General features: G+C 47.6%; 1 protein-coding gene across 1 annotated transcript; it reads right to left on the minus strand.

The window, feature by feature from the left end:
* Positions 1–928: 928 nt before the first annotated feature.
* Positions 929–3,713, minus strand: CDKN1B (cyclin dependent kinase inhibitor 1B). Its single transcript, XM_059472105.1, has 3 exons — positions 2,973–3,713; positions 2,313–2,443; positions 929–1,128 (listed from the first exon to the last, which is right to left on the minus strand). The coding sequence occupies exons 1-2, from the start codon at positions 3,445–3,447 to the stop codon at positions 2,322–2,324; spliced, it is 597 nt and encodes a 198-aa protein (XP_059328088.1). The 5' UTR covers positions 3,448–3,713; the 3' UTR covers positions 929–1,128; positions 2,313–2,321.
* Between the last annotated feature and the right edge of the window lie 12,958 nt (positions 3,714–16,671).

A 16,671-nucleotide genomic window follows, 5' to 3' on the forward strand; every position in this document is an offset into this window, starting at 1 on the left:
AAAAAGAGAAAAAAAAAAAAACCAAACTGAAAAAACCCTCTAAAAAGTCTACCAAATAGAGCATTTACAAATGCATAAAAACATGCCACTTTGGCTTTATGGGGAAAAAATATTGTCTTCTAGATTAAAAAAAAATCTTTTAACATAAATAAGTTAGTATAATTTCTCAGTGTCTTTACAGAGTTATGTACACAGGTACACTTCAAACTTTTTTTTTTTATTTTTACATACAGGTACACAGGCAACGTAGAAATACTGTTTAAAGATGTAGTATCCCTTTTCCTCTCACACACAAACACTTCAGGAAGTGGGTCAGATCAAAAAACAACAATATTCCAGATTCAGAGCAAAAGCCTTCCAGATTAGGTTAAAAAAAAAATTTAAAAAAATCAGGCAATGTAATCAGGTGGGATGATTTTACACAACTTTTACAGGCTATCAGTTTTGGTATATGGATTTGGGGGCTGGGAAGGCGGGGAACTTCTGCTACTATCTAACGGAATCATCACAGCTCCCACCTCTTCAGTTCAATGCCATAGGAAGAAATTTCACAATAATCTGCTCTGAACAGTTACCACAATGATACATTTTAAAAAATTCTTTAAAAATCTTAAAAAAAAATTTTAAAAAGAGAAAAACACTGTGGACCCACTGAAAGGGACAATACATCTTTAAGTAATACAAAACCTACACTGCTTCTCTTCATAGATTTCTTGGCTTGCTAGATTGTGAAAGCAAGTTCCAATCGGTCATCCTCTTCCAGTCCCTCCCCCCTCCCAACAAGTTTTATGTGCTACATAAGGTAAAAACTATATACACAGGTAGTACAATGAAGCAAATAAGGAAACACCTAATTGCACAATGCTACATCCAATGCTTTTAGAGGCAGGTCTTTTAAGAGTGCCTAAAATTTAGTGTTATTGTTTGCTTTTTGTTGCTGCTGTTTTGTTGCTGGTTTGTTTTTGTTTTGTTTTTTTTTTTTTTTCAGTGCTTGTACAGGACCTCCATCTCCCGGAGATCGGCGATATGTATTTTTTTTTCCTTTCCCACTACAACTTTACATCTTCCTCTCTTCTTCATCGCCGCCCGCCGCACCCGACGAACGAGGACGCGCACATCCTTTGCGCTCTGAAATGGGAATAATGAAGGAAAAAAAAAAAAAAAAAAAAAAAAAAAAAGACGAGGGAAAGCGATTAGAAAACATCGACAAGAAACGCGATCCGCGGCGCAACCGGTTCAAACCGACACCGCATCCCCGGGGCGGGCGGGCCCAGCCCGGGCGGGGCCCCCGCCGCCCCCCCGGCCGCTCCATCCTCCATCCGCGGCTGCGGGGATGGCGGGGGGACCCCCCGTGCCCCCACCCCCGAAAGCGGGCGGGAGCAGCGGCATTCGCATGGCTCACCCCAGCGGGACTAATTTGTTGCAACTTCTGCTTTACAGCTTAATCTCTCTTCCCTCCCTCTCTCTCTCTCTCTCTGTGTGCACAATCGCAAATGGTTTTATTGTAAACCTCGCTCCTAACCTCGGCTCCCAAACCGCCGGCGCAATTTTTACCAACTCTCCCCGCCCCAGCCCTGGCCTTAAAACAAAACAACAAAAAGGGGGTAGGGGAGAAGGAAAAAAAAAAAAAAAAAAGGCAAAAAAGGAGGGGAAAAAAAACTGCACAACCCAGCCTCCCGTTAACCCGCTCCCTTCCCTCTGCCAGCCTCCAAAACCAAACCAAAACAACAGAAACAAAAAAAAAAAGGGGGGGGGGGCGGAACAACCCGAAACCAAACAAAAACAAAACAACCTTGCATTGCTCGGATTTTGAGAAAGTGCCCGGATTCCCCTTAAACCCAACTTCTTGACTTGCAACGCGAGGTGGCCGCGACATGCGAAGGCAAGACACGCGAGGTGAAAAAGCCCCACGGGGGGCGGGGGACAGGGGAAGCCCCCCGAAATCCGCTGGCATCTGACACGATGCACCCAGCCGCGCTTCCAGCTCCGTGCCTGCACCCGCAGGGTCCTTGGGAAAGGTGCCCATCCCGCAGGAAGGCAGGGTCAGTCCCACCGCAGCCCCTGACGCTGCCGAGCCCAGCCTGGGCTTCGCTCCTTGTTTTGTTCTTTTCAAGCCCTGCGCCTCCCAGTCCCCACCCTCCGACACACACACCCATCGCCGAGCGCTCGGGGAAAGCCACCCTTCCTCGCAGAAAACACCCCTCGCAGAGCCCACAGGGACTCGAAGCCCCCTCCCCAGCCCCTCAGAGATGCGGGACAGACACTCGGTCACCCCTTCTTTCCCTTAATGCCAGACCCTAAAGGGAACTGACCTAAACGCTTTACGTTTGATGTCTTCCCGGGCTTGATTTCTTGGGTGTTTGCTCCACTGAACTGGCACTGGGGGAGTCTTCTGAAACCTCTTCTTCTGTTGTGTTGGCTCTTTTATTTTGAGGAGAGGAATCTAGGAGGGGAAAATTAAAAAACAAGGGCGGCGGGGAGGGGAGAGGAAAGATATTAAAATATTTTCCTTCCAGATGTTTGCTCAGCATCCAGGGGTTATAGATGGAACCGAGGGGGAATATTCCCAGATACCCATGTCAGGTATCGGCTGAGTGAAGCGAGCAGGGGGTGGGGAAATGGGCTTCTCCCGAGGTAGCAGACCCAAGTCCCCTCTTTTCGGCTAAAATCCATATTCCTTTTTTGCTGAGCGCTGTGAACCTCCTCCCACCTGGGCAGGAGCCCGGGTCCCCGCAGTGGGGCGGAGAGGGGTCGCGGGATCTGACCCGCGTCTAAGGGCTCTTCCTTGCAAATCATCTACCGGCTCCCGCTCAAGGCGGGACCCCGGGACTGCAAACACTACCCGGGCTTTTTTAGGGGGAAAGGGGCGGGGGTGGCACGCCGAGCCGGTGCCACGCGTGGCAGGGGCGGAGGGGCCGGAGCGCCGGCGCTGACACGAGTGGGACACGGGGCAGAGCCGTGGGGTACGTTACCATCGGCCGCGGGTCTTTTCCTCTGGGCAGTGCACTGCTCTGCTAAGTCCGTCTGATTTTCTGAAACATCAGTCTTTTGAGCTACACAGTGAGTGTCCTCTGAGATTCCCTGAGAACCGACAAAAACCACGGTTTGGCAATTCCCATTTACATCCAAGCTCTGGCGGCCGGCGGACTTGCAGACGGCTTTCCGTAGCCGAGGGGGTCTGAAGTAGAAGTCGGGCGAGCTCCCCTTCTCCACGGCTTGCCACTCGTACCTGCCTTCCAGCGGCCTGTGATTCTGGAAATCGAAATTCCACTTCCTCTGGTACGTCTCCTTCATCTCCTGCAGGTGTTTCTTAAATTCCCTGTTGAGCTCTTCGTGGTTCACCGGCCCGAAGAGGTTCCGGCACGCTGACGGCTTCGGGTACTCCGACTGCCTGGCCTCCATGCGCTCCAAGGTAGGGCTCCCATTAGAAATGCGCACGTTTGACATCTCCCCGCACGCTGTGGCTCCAGGCGGGGGTTGCTGTGCTCGCTGCTCTCTCTCCGCGGCCTCCGACGCCTTTTATTTCCCGGCGCCCGGCGGCTCCGCCCGGCGGCTCCGCTCCGCGCCTCCGCTCCGCGCTGCCCCGCGCTGCGGCCCCGCCTCGGCTCCGCTCGCCCTCGGCCCGCGGAGAAGGGGCGAGGAGGCGCCCTTGCATAAGCGCCGGCCCGGGGATGAGCCCCGAGAGCCGCCGCTGCTGCCGCCGCCGCCGGGGAGCCCCGGGCGGGAGAGGAGCGGAGCGCGGCGCTGCCCCCGCGGTGCCGGGTCCGCCGCCGGTGGCGATGGCGCTGGTGCCGGTGATGCTCCTGCCGATCGCACCGCCGACGCGTAGTAAAAGCGAGACGGAAAAAAACAAGAGGAGACGAGCCCAATATGGCGATTGAAGGGAGGCTGACGAAGGAGAGAATGATTGACAGGAACGAGTCGATTTAAACAGCGGAGCCGTGCCATTGGTCGCAGCGGCGGGCGCCGCCCCGTCCGCCCGGCCCTGCCCTGCCCCGCCGCCGGCTCTAAAGGTGGGACGGGGCGAGCCAAGGGAAAAGCGAGAGGGGTGGGACGGCACCCCCGAGCCTCCTCTTCTCGTGCCTCTGTAAAGCGCGCCAAGCCCGGCGGGGTTTGTTCCACCCCACAACAGCACGCACCCCATCCCGAGCGCCTGAGGAATGGTGACGGCCGGTTTTGAGTCGTGGCTGGCTGTGACAGCGGCGTCCCACCGCGCTGCTTTGCACGGGTTGGGCTCTGCGACACGTCCCCGGCGAGGTCCGGGGCTGGGGGCAAGCTCAGGGCCAGTGGGCAGGCTGAGCAGCCCGGGGCATGCCGCGGGGACCAGCACCCCGAACGGCATCACCCCGACCCGCAGCACCCTGAGCTCGCTCCTGGTGCCAAAACGATCTCCTGCCCACTCGGCAGAAAAAGGGCTAGGTTAAGAAATGTGTCTAAAATAACCCCTGCTGGGATTTTAGATATCAGCTACTTGGGGAAAAAAAAAAAAAAAAAAAAAAAAAAAAAAACCAACAAAAAACCAGCACTGGGGTTTGTCCAGTTTGTGTGCTCAAGAGATTAGATGAGCAAAGAGTCACAGCCAGGGATTTTCTAAGCAGCTTCCTCGGATGGTCAGAGCAGGTGTGGTGGATATAGGAGGAATCGTGCACTCCTCTCTGGTCCCCTTTTCTCCAGCCCTTTCCACAGCCATCTTCACTCACCAGGCAGGGCAGCCCCCAATGTGCTGTGTGACACTGTGGGTTCTCTCAGGCACTAAAGGAGATTTCCAGGTGCCCAGATGTGGTGTCTGACTCTTTGGAGGGCACAGAAGGCCCTTCACACCAATCCATCTGGGCAGGTCTCCTTTGCAAGCAGAGCAACCCTGCCCAAACTGCACGGTGGGAGGGTGAGGGGGATACACAAGTAGCAAGCTGTCTCAGCAAGGCAGGGGTCAATATTATTTGGTTTAACTGGCTGAGATGAGAGCCAGCAGGTTTGGCCTTGAAGACGTGGAGATTTTACACACTGGGGAGAGGACACAACCTTCACATAGTGCTCAAGCCCAGGCCAGCACTTTGCTGGCCATCATCAGCCTCAAGGCCTCCAGCTTCTGCTCACACCACTCAGCAGAGCTATCTCAGTATCAACACACCCAAGTTAAAAAAAAATTATGTGTACAGGCAAAAAAACCCCCCAAAAACAAAACAAATGAGATTAGTTTAAAAACCACAAGGTTGAAATACATTATTAGCCACCTTATTTTTATTTATATGCTGGGGATTTTAGTACTTGGCAGTTGTTTTTCAACCGTTCTCAGAAACTACAAGTTTCAGCAATTCACTTGCAGAAAATTAAAGCTGATATTCACATGCCTGCAGGACCTGAGGTGTTTTTTTGAAGTTACAAGTCCATGACAAAACTCCATCAGCTGGAAAAAGTGGGCCTGCATCTGCTGCATTTGCAGGATTTCATTTCTCTAGGTTTTCCTGTGTTTGACTTCCATTGCCACCAGCAAGGAAGCTCCATTTCAAGCTTCACTTTCTCTGACAGGTGTAGGGGCACTGAGCTTGTTTTGCTGATCCTCAGGAGGAAGCTGTAACTGAGAGATCTGCAGAAAGTGTCTGAGGATGCCCAGGGCTCATCCTGCTGATGAGGCTTTCCCTGCTGAGTGTCCCACCCCACTCAGGATTCCTTAGGTGAGGAGTTCCCATTCTCTGCCCTCTGGGTGCCTCTGCTTGTCTCCCTCATCCACAAGGGAAAGGCAACCCTCTTGTCTGTTGTACCAGAGTATAAACACAAACTAGGAAAAAGAAAAAAAGTGTGGGGAAGTGTGAGTTTCCAAATACTGAAAAAGACTCCATACCCCACGAGTAAAGCAGCAACAGAATTATGGCGGTGCGACACAGAGCACTGATTTATCTGAAGCCTTTGGAAAAAGAAAAAGAAAAAAAAGAAAGAAAAAAAAAAAGTTACTGTAGGACAAGAACCTTCTGGGGTTTTTTTGTTGTTGTTCTGTTTATACTTCCCTTAGTACAAGGGCCTGAGACTGAGTCCCTGGATGCTGTACAAGTATATTGAGCACGAATAATTAAATCCAAAGGCGAGGAGGAGGAGGAGGGGGGTGGGGGAGGAGAAGAGGGGCGCGAATAATTTAAGCCGCTGATGGAAGCAAGGGAGAAAATGAAAGAGGAGTGGTCTGCCTCTCTGTTTATCCCTCTATCCCTTCTCCTCTGTCCCGACCTCGCTCTCAGGGTTTGGGGAGAGGGAAAGGGGACGGGGGTACCCCCGCAGCCGCGGCTTTCCGGGGGCAGCACAGCCCCCATCCCGCGCCGCCGGAAACCTTGGGGTCGCGCTGGGACAAATCATCAGGAAAGGGGGTAAAATTAAGGAGAAAAATAAAAAAAAAAATTAAATTCATGGTGTCTCCGCCGGGGTGGGAGCATCCGCATCCCCGGAGCATCCGCGGCCGTGCTCGGGGGATCGGGGCTGGTCCCCGCCGCTCTTTGGGCTCTCTCGGCTCGTCCCCCTTCTTTCCCCTGCGATCTCGGCAATCCACCTTAAATCGCTGCGGCTGCCGAGGAGGAAAAAAAAAAAAAAAAAAAAAAGAAAGAAAAAAAAAAGAGAAAATAAAAAAAAAAAAAGAAGGCTGTGTCTGCAGCGACCTTGCCATGATCTAAAGTGTTTTGTTTACAGTCAGGCACCCCCGATGGCTGCAGCAAATCGGGACAGAGGCAGGCGCCCGCCCGTAGTAGCAGTGAAGCGTGGAAAAAAAAAAAAAAAATACAGGAAAAAAAACATACTCGAAAGTGGCGGAGCGAAGCTGTGGAAAAGATCAGAGCGCCATCGTCTTGCAGGAGAGGGGCACAGCAGCGGGGCTGCGGGGTGGGGACGGGGCCAGCTCCGAGCCGCCCCCGCGGAGCTGCGGCCTCCCACGGCCGGCTCTGCCCCCGGCCCTGCCGCAGATGCGGCCAGAGCTCGCAGGAGAGGGCTGGAGAAAGAGAGGAAAACAAACAACAACGCCAAACCCCAAACAAAACTCGGAGGAGTGAAGCAGGAAGGAGGAAGGAGTGTTTATAAGGAGGTCTGGGTGGAGGATGTCCTGGCTCCTCTGACAGGGTCGGGACACCCTGTCCCTTCTCTTCCCGCTACCCCTCTCCTCGCTCTTGTTTGGACTTTTCTACTGGCAGGGCTGCTCGCTGTTTTTCTTCCCTCCAGAATGGCTTAGGCAAGCCTCCCGGCTCCTTTTTGGCCACCCTCCTTCCCCAGCACTTTGTAAGGCTGCCCAGTGAACCAGCAAAGCCCATCTGAACCACTCACACAAAGCATCTGGGCTGCTCAGGATTTCATACATTCCCTTGTAAGTCGGGGAGAAATTGGGAATCATACCTGAGCTCCTCCACCAGGATGGGTCCTCCAGAGTTGAGGATGAAGAAGGCAGGGATATGGCATGACCCATCTGGAGGTTTGAGGAGGTTTGTTCCTACCCCACCTCTCCAGGTTTTCAGGCCAAGTGCTGATTTCTGTAAGAAATGTGGGGCGAGCTTTCCATGGGATTTGGGGAGCAAGGCCCAAGTATTTACCATAATATTCTCTTAACAGGAGCCCTTCCCTTCTGGGCAGGATTAGGGCCTGGTGAGGTTCAGCAGCAGAGACTGTCAGGAAGGAAAGAGCCACTTCAGTGTACAAAGGCTCTGGGACATGATCCAGTAGTGCCAAGGCGGGCAAGAAGACACTACCCTCATGTGCAAATGGCATTTGAGACCTTTTGCTCATTTGCTGTAAACTCTAGAGGGAGCCTAAGGACAGAGATCAGCGCCAGGGCTTGGCCTTGCTGCTGGCAGCATCCCCAGGTGCCATCCCCGCTGTGGGCTCTGCTCCCGCTCCCCTCTGTGTTTATAAAGTTCTGTCAGGGGTCCCAGCCCTGCCAGCACCTGCAGCAGCCTTGGGTGGATTTTGAGTCCTCCTTGTTGGAGTGCTGGCAAGGTACAGCTTGGGAGTGTCCTTAATATGGGATTTGGGGTATCCTTGAGGGGATTTGAGGGTGTCCTTAATGGGATTTAAAAGGCAGGTGCTGTGTCAGAAATGCCTCTTCTGTGGTATAACCATAGGGCAGGTTACACAGTTATGTCTGCAAAAGATCCAGGTTAAATTGCTAGCACTGAAAATACTCATTCTAAAGAGAGAATTCATTCTCCAAAGAGAGAATTCTCTGCAGCTCTCTGCTTGTCACCAGCTTCCCTGGACTTTCTTAAGGAGCAGTCCTTCCAAAATACCCTGATTTTGTCTCAGGGAAGACTCTTCTGGTCTGGCTCAGACAATTTTATTTTTAATTTTCATTTTGTTTGATGTGCAAAATTGAACTTGCCCCTGAAGCTTGCAAGCTTGAACTGCCCCTGAAGCACAGGTGAAGCCAGAAGTGCCTTACAGCCAGCAGTGATGGATGCACTTTTCTGGGTAACCAGCTTCTCCTTTTTCAAACCAGGAACAAGAAAGAGGATGTTAATATACAGTCCCTAAAAATAAATACACACACTTGCACGTGATTATGTTGAGTGATCCCAGCAAACACTACTGTTGTAGAGGTGAGGCCTAAATCAGTAAATTGATTAATTTGCTGTGAAGTGACCTAATTTCTCTGAAGAAAACACACCATATAAAAAAAAGTAATCTTCAGACTAACTCCATGTCTGTAAGACTTCTCATTTAATACATCACACAACTAGCGCCACTTTGTTAGAATAGCAAAGTTTTAACATAAGAGTCTTAACCAGAGGCTTCTTATGGCAGCTAAAGTTCCTTTCCCTCTTCGTGCTCCTTCTCTTCCCTTCTGCTCCTCTCTCCCTCCCCTTCTCCTTCCCTTTCCTTCTTCCCCTCTCCCTCTCCCTTTTCAGGGTGTGGAGAGGATTAACTTGCTCTGTGTTTTAAAAGTTCTGAGTATCAAAAGCCCAAAGCAGGAGCTGAGCACCAACAATAACCAGGAGCTATTATTGTCGCTGTGAGATTAAACAGTTTTCCCTCCCCTTGCTCTGCTACCTATGCCTTTAAGAAAATTTCCCAACAGAAGAGTTATGTGCAGTGGAAATGAGTTGTCCTGTTTTTCTATAAAGCCTGAAGTGAACCTTTCTGGGAAGGGAATGATATTTTGTAGCAATGTTTTCTCAAGTACAATTCTTTAGGTTCCCGAGTGATGACACATTGTACAGCAATGCTCTTGGCACCAGGCGTTCATCTGTGAGAAGGGATGCTGGCCTCATTTCTTACAGCCATTCATTAAATAAAAACACCCTGTGTCATGTGTTATGTTCCTCTGAAATGTTTAACGTTTTTAGTGCCTGAAATTATATGGTGCCTGGATTTTTTTTTTTCCCAGAACACAGCACTAACCTCTCAGTCAGTTACTGAACGTTGTTGGAAGAGCTTGTTATTTTTCGTTAGTGTTGTGTTGTCTTCATTTGGTAGGGTCCCAACCTCATGCAACAGGCTTTTTCAGAAATACAGAACTATGTAAATGTGGTGCTTACAGCTGACCACAAAGAGGCCGCTCACCAAAAAAATACCCCAACATAAAAACATCTGCATATGTCAGAATTTTAGGCATTCTGGGTGCTGTTTACATGAGAATCTAGCCCAGTTCTCTTTTTTATTTTTATTTTTCTCTTTTCTTTCTTTTTCCTTCTTTTTCTTGTTTTTCTTTCTTTTTACTTTTTTCTTTCTTTTTCTTTTTTTCTTTTTCTTTTTTTTTTTTTTTTTTTTCTTTCCCCAGTGGGCTGTATTAATTGCCTTCGGATCAAGAGGTCTACAAACATCTTCCTTATATAAACAGAGGAACTGGTCTGGCTACTTTCTAAACTCTTTAAGGAAGATGACCCATCTCACATACCAAAATGATGGCATTAAGAAACAGATTACTATCAGGGCTTGGGATCTGAGTTCTGGTTCTGGCTTCCCTTGGCCATGTCGTGCACATTGCTGCAACTCTTGGCACCTCCATTTCTTCCCTCACCCTTTTTCCTAATCTGTTTAGACTTTTAGCCATTGGAAACGCTCTGTTTGTACAGTACCACATCTTGTTTGTGTTAACCAACCTAGCAAGGCAGTTGTGCAGCTCTGGGATGCAAAAGCCAGGGCATTAACCTACAGTAATGGGATGTTATTACAGAGGAAGATGGAAAGTGGATTCTGCCAGCATCTGGCAGTGGGAAAATTGTTATGAGGTAGGTGACAGGCATTTCAGAGAATCATAGAATCACAAAATGGCTGGGGTTGGAAGGGACCTTAAAGATCATCCAGTTTTTCACCCACCTTCCACCATGCCAGGTCTCTCAGAGCCCTGTGCAACCTCAACCTGGCCTTGGACACTTCCAGGGATCCAGGGGCAGCCACAGCTCTTTTGGGCACCCTGTGCCTGGGCCTTACCACCCTCACAGGGAAGAATTTCTTTCTAATACCCAACCTAAACTTGCTCTCTGTCAGTGTGAAGCCATTCCCAATTTCCCTGTGACTCCGGGCCCTTGTAAAAAGAAGTGCCCCATCACCATCCTTCCAGCCATGCCCACCAGGATGGTCCTGCCGGGGCAAGAGACTCCTGAGCAGTTACCAAGGGGCTGCATCAGTGCTCCTGACCCTGTTCATGGCTGACCTAAACCAGCCAAGCCTAAAAAAGTAGAGCAAGCTGGCAAGTCAAAAAGCAAACACTCTCTCACTGAAGCCAGCCTATTGCAAAATGCACTGTGGCCATGATTTCAGAGGCTTTTCATGAGAAAGATGGAAAAAAGAGAGGCCTTTTATTTACCAGCACTTGTTCTGGGTTTACCTCATAAGGAGTTAAATATTTCTCTGGGCAGAATCCTAATCTGCTGTGATTTTGACTCTCACAAGCTGCTTGGTTTGTTCTGGCTGCCAGCAGCTAAATTGGGACATCTATTCAAAGAGAAGTACCTGAAAGCATCGCTTTAAAGGATTTGTCACCTTGTTATCTCTAGTTTGAAAGGCTTTTTGAGAACAACACCCTCTCAGGACAAAGTTATCATCACAAATATCACAGTTTATATTTAATAACTGACTTGAATGACAGCAACAAAACATAGCTAATACTATGAGAGGCCCTGGCAATCCTCCTTTTCTTCTGTTGCCCCCCACCCCAAGGCTGCAAAAGACAGCTGGGAAATAAAAAAAGCAGCAAAAGCTATGGTCTGGTTAAAAAATTGTTCCTTGGATCTCTGTAGCAATGTCCTTACAGAAGTTCTTCTATTCCTGGTGGTCTCCACCACTCTCAAGCCATGTCAACTCTCAGAACTCCTTTGCCCTTCAAAACCAATAAAAACTGCCAAAAGTTAACCTGTCCCTGTGGGTGTCTTTTTGAACCTACAGCACCCTGTTGTTTCAAGAAGAACTTGATCACATCCTGAGCTTCCCAGGCCAGTAGGGAGCCTTTCCTTGCAAGCCTTCAGAGCAAACTGCGAGACCTTGCTAGACCCTGCCTTGGGATTGCCTTGCTCTGGTGTGGCTGTTTTGCTCATCCCCAAAGTTAGAAACAAACACCCCAACTCTCAGCAGGCAGAAGAGCCTGGTCAGGCCACATAAAGCCTGCTGAGAAGTCAGTGCCAGCTCCTCCAAGGCATCCAGGTGTGTAAGCACCTTGGAAAACCTCTCTATAATCCAGGGTGGTTGGCAAGAAGCCTTCTTCAAGTGCCTGATGGGAAGGGGGGAGGTTGGGATGGCTCTGAAGGTGCAAAGTCACTTCAGGGATTTCATAAGGCTGGGTTTTCAAAAAAAAAAATAATAAGTTGGGGTTCTTTGTCATTTCTTCTGCTCTTTTGAGGCTTCTTCCTTAGCCACAGGAACCAGAAGCTCATTGAAGGAAAGATTCAAGGATTGTGGCAGTAGCATGGCTTCAGGACCATGAGATTTAAGACAAGAGCTAATTGACACAGCAGAACAGTGAGAAGTGCTCACACCAGGAGCTGAGCTCCACTTTGGCTGCACAAGGGAGAAGTGGACTTCAGCTCTGGACATTTGACCTGGAGAAGTATTTGGGAATTCTTTCTAAAGGTTCAAAGCTACTGAAGTCCTCTTTTCAAGAGTGCCTTCAGCCCCAGAGCACCTCAACTTCATTAGTGCAGACCTCCAAGGTAACATTCTCAAAAGTAGTTACATCAATATCATGTAACTACATCATTGTGCTGCCTGTGAAAAATGTTTCTATTTAATTGAAGTGATTTCAAGTTGGTCCTACTGCTTCTGTGAATGTTCCTGACAATGTTTTAAAATAGCCATTTGTTTCTTCTTACAAATTGCCAATTTTTGTGAGGGTGATTTAGTGGAATCTCTTGGTGAGAGTAGAAGCATCTTCGGCAGATTTCTTTTCTCCCTGCTAATTCTTGGTAGATAAAGCTAATGATAATGCTAATAAACTGTTTTTCTTTTGTACATTCAGATACTGGGCGCCTGTAGCTTGGGCCCTGGGGGCTAGTTACTTCTGAGCAATTTTACAGAATTTGTATTTAATTAATAAATAATTTGATTCTTTTCCTTTTTGACCTCTACCAAGTGATCACTGCCTATCTTTCAGAAAGTCAAGTACAAGGCTTTCTTTTCCCCAGCAAGTACTGAACTCTGGGCCTGGCAAAGAGCCAGAGCACACAGGGACAATGTTCCAGAGTAACATTTTGTATCTAATTTTTAAAAATAACAACAACAAAGGCCGACTCACACATGAAATAAAACATCTTTCTTGTCCTCCTCTCTTTGTTTTACAAATATTCATTTATTCATCATACTTCCTGTAAAAATGCCTGCACACATACACATTCACACTGGATTTTTCTGCTGAAGAAATTATGTGTTAAGATGTTTTGTATTATTTTTATGAATTTGGTTTGGCTTACATCAAGCTACTGTGAACGATCCCCCATCTCAAGGTATCCATGGCAAAGGATTTCTGGGTGACTGATGGTTTGGATTACTTCAGTTTGGGGGTGCTCCTCTTTAAAAAATCCACAGAAACCACATTGTTTCTATGTTCTCTCATACTGAGTACCTTAAAGCAGAGAGACTGCTAAGTCACTCTGGAAAATACTGTCCTGGAAGACTTCACCCATCTGTGCAAATACACCACAATCCAATTAAACTGGCAGACTTTGCAATTATTTGCAGATTTCCCCAATCTGGCAGCTGCAAGCAGATACAGCCTGTGTTGCATAAGTGAGTTGTTGCAAGCCCTGTGCCCCACGGCCTGAGAGAGCTCCCCAAAATCCTGGAGGAGGAGGAGTGGGGTGTCCTGCAGGTGGGCACACACCCAAGGGATGGGCTGCAGTGCCAAAAGCAACCCCTAGCTGAGCTAGGAGTTAATTGTAATGTTAAATATTACAATTTGCTGCACCATCCCCTCCACAACTACAATGTCACAAAGTCAACTTAAGAGGTTCCCATCCTTTGCCACTCGTTCTTACATCAACTTTTAGCAAAGCCTTTAAAATGAAACTGAAATGTAAGGAAAGAAATTAACAGAAAATAAAAGAGTTGTGGAAGGGAAATAATGCAGGTGATTTTGCAGCAACAAAATCAATACAAACCGTTGCACTTTCACCACTGAGGAAAAGGGAGGTCAAGAAGTAGCCTTTTCTGAGGAAGGAAAGATGCTAAACTCAGTAGTAACCACAGGACTACTTCCCTAACCTGTGTCAGCACAGAGCTAATGTTTGTGCTGGCAGGGGGAATGAGGGAAGGTGAGCTGGATGATTTCTGTGGAGTGCCCCATCAATTTGTAGGGGATGGAATTCCCTCTGCCAGACAGATTAAGATACTCAAAGGCTCAAAAGTACTTTTAGTACTTTGAACACTCAAAGATACTTTCAATTCAAAGAAGAAGTGCGTTTGTCCCTAACAGCTGATTTGAAATTAATCACATTAGTCCAAGCTTCAGGCTAACTTCTTAAAATCTAGACTCTTGAAAAAAGCCCACCAAAACAAAACTTCTTCAAAGTCACTTTTTTCCCCACCATCACCATTTCCAGCTGCACATTTTCACCCTGGTTTCACCTTCTCTCTCAGTTGAGTGGATGCTCCTCTTGGGCAAGGCTTTAGCCAGGCCTGACAAGTACCTTAGGTTAAATTAGCGATAAAGGGTGGGGCTTTGTTTAATATTCAGTGTAGCTGCCAGGTCTGGTTCACTCTGGTTCACCAAGAGTGGTGTTGGCAGGTGCCACAGGTCAGTAAATGGTCGGCACTGAATCTTTGGCCCCAGGTGCTCAGCCATGGAGGGAATTCCCAATCCTCAGCTGGTATTTCCATGCAACATGAGAGGGACATCCCCCAAAGGAAATGAGATGTTTTCACAAGCTGTGAGGTCGCTGGATCCCAGTGGCCCCCAGAATGTGAGTGGACATGTGAGGAGTCTGCTCTAGGCACCACCCATGGCTGCTGCAGGCTCTTCTGGAAACCATGGAACAGCAAGGAAAAAATTGTAATTATATAATATTTTTATATAAATATAAAATTAATAATATCTATTTTAGATATTGTTATAAATAAAATATATAATATAATACATATTTTATATGTTATAATTATGAATATATAATTATTAAATTATATTTATATTATTGTATAATTATTGCTATAAATATATATTTATATGTTTCTATTTTAAAATTAATATATATGTTATTAATTCTCTCTATTTCTTTTGTTCTGATATTTATTTGTGTCATGCAAAAATGAAAATATTTCACTAGAGGAGAGCTCACAGGCTCTAAGATAAGCAGTTCAGTAATCTTCTCTGAACATCCATTTAAAAAGGGATTCAAGTAGCATGATGTTCTAGCCGTGTGGTGGAGGCACCTTCATAGAAATAAGGGAGAAAATGGATGAAAAAGCAGCAAAGTTAAAAGGAATAGTTCCAGAGCATTGTTCTCTACTTGGATAACAGAGCTCAAGCTTTTGATCTTGAGGCTGGGATTTTCCCCCATTATTGCTAATACATCCCCCTTTCTCCTTATTCCTATAGAATATCTTCTTGCCAGCCCCTGCATCACTTTCTGGGAAACTGAACTCTTCTGGCGAGCAGATCTCCTAGTTTGTGCTTTCAAGTCCATGGAGGTGAAATAGCATTGGCTCATCCTTTCTGGGGCAGTTTGCAGTGGAATATGAAAATCCCAGCTATCACACAACTCAGGGCTCGAGTCACCTCATTTTAGCTGCAGAAAATGGTATTCCTCACCTGAACTGCTCATTTTCCCACCCAACGGAGCACCATGAGAAGAGAAGTCATTCTTCTTCCCTGGGACACCAGCTGGGATGGGTGAATCCCCCTCTGGATGTGCCTGTGTCTGTCTGTGGGTTTTGGAGGGTCCCTGCACGTTGAGTTCAGACTGGATGTGAGCTTCCAGTCAGCCTGATTCAAACGAGCCTTGCCCATAGTGCTGGCATCTCCCCGAGGTTTCCATTTGCAGCAGCACTCTAACAGATGCTGAGAATACATTAAATGCTTTCCTAATGTCACATTCCCATGGCTGCAATCATGGTAATTGCCTCAGTGGAGTTTTGCAATTGCAAACGAGCAGGAAGCCATCTGCAAAGGAATCTGTCTATTAAGATGTGGCCCCTACTCTGGAAGTGCTTGAAAAGCCCCAGCACATTTCTTGGGCTTAAGATAGAAAATTAAAATAAATAAATTAACAAAAAAAAAAAAAAAAAAAAAGACTCCTGCAGCAGTATGGAAAGTATCCAGAATATACTCCAGTGATCCAAGGAATAGACTGACTTTTGCTTTGGGACTGTGCTAATTAAATACTGCTAACTACATCTGAATAGAATTAAGTCTAATTTAAGGCCCTTTCTGAGCTCCAGGGCAATGCAGGCTTGTCCTAAAAAAAGAAATTACCGACTGCTGACAACAGGTGTCAGCAACAGGAGCGGCTGAAGCGGGGCTGAATGTGGATTAGCTGCAAGTGTAGGCAAGGACAAGCCAAGCTCAGCAGAGTTTCTGCAGCCGCGGTGAGACCTGGCTGGAAGCAGGGATAAAGCTGGGCAGCAGAGCAGGTAGGAGCCAGAGCAGCTGCTGTCGTCGGTGTGTGCAGCTAATCAGTGCAGATCTGATTTTCTGTGGCATAGATAAGGTTTGTTTTAGCACCACACATGCCAAAGGCACCTTGGGTTCCCATAGGAATTCTTGGGGGGCAGCCAAGGGGAAGGTTTTGCAATGAGCGCTGTGCTCCCTTCCTCTTACTTCTCCCCACTGCCCCGCAGTCCACAGGAGCTCCCCCAAGGAGGGATCAGGTGTTTTGCTTCTCTTTTCCATGTGTATCCATATTAAAGTCAAGCAGAAAAGGTGCTACAAAGGCCTTGGACACACCAGAGCACTGCTGGCCCCACCAGTCCTTTGCTGGCAGCTCTTTCACTGCCATTTCCTGCTGGCTCCTCCACTGTTTTTCTCATCATGTTTCTTTAGCAACATCCCATGGCTCTTCTTCTCCCCCCTTTGCTCTTTTGCTTTTAAATATACATTTATGATGGGGGATTTTTCCATGCCCTTTCTCTGTAATTTATCCCATATGTGTATATGACTCTTCCCATAAAAAGCTTTTGCCCAAGTCTGTCTTTGGTTTTCATGTTTTGGCTTTATTTTTTAATAATTTTTGCTGTCATGCTCTTTTTCTCCACTGCTTTCAAACCCAGGCCTGTTTAACCCTT

The sequence above is a fragment of the Ammospiza nelsoni genome, chromosome 5, assembly GCF_027579445.1.
Source record: "Ammospiza nelsoni isolate bAmmNel1 chromosome 5, bAmmNel1.pri, whole genome shotgun sequence".
Lineage (NCBI taxonomy): Eukaryota > Metazoa > Chordata > Aves > Passeriformes > Passerellidae > Ammospiza > Ammospiza nelsoni.

What these genes read in the sequence shown, in the direction of transcription:
- CDKN1B (XM_059472105.1), bottom strand. Translation starts at nt 3,447, where the DNA reads ATGTCAAACGTGCGCATTTCTAATGGGAGCCCTACCTTGGAGCGCATG. An exon ending in GAAAAGACCCGCGGCCGATG is followed by an intron (nt 2,444 to 2,972) that starts GTAACGTACCCC and finishes TTCCCCTCCTAG; the next exon opens with ATTCCTCTCCTCAAAATAAA.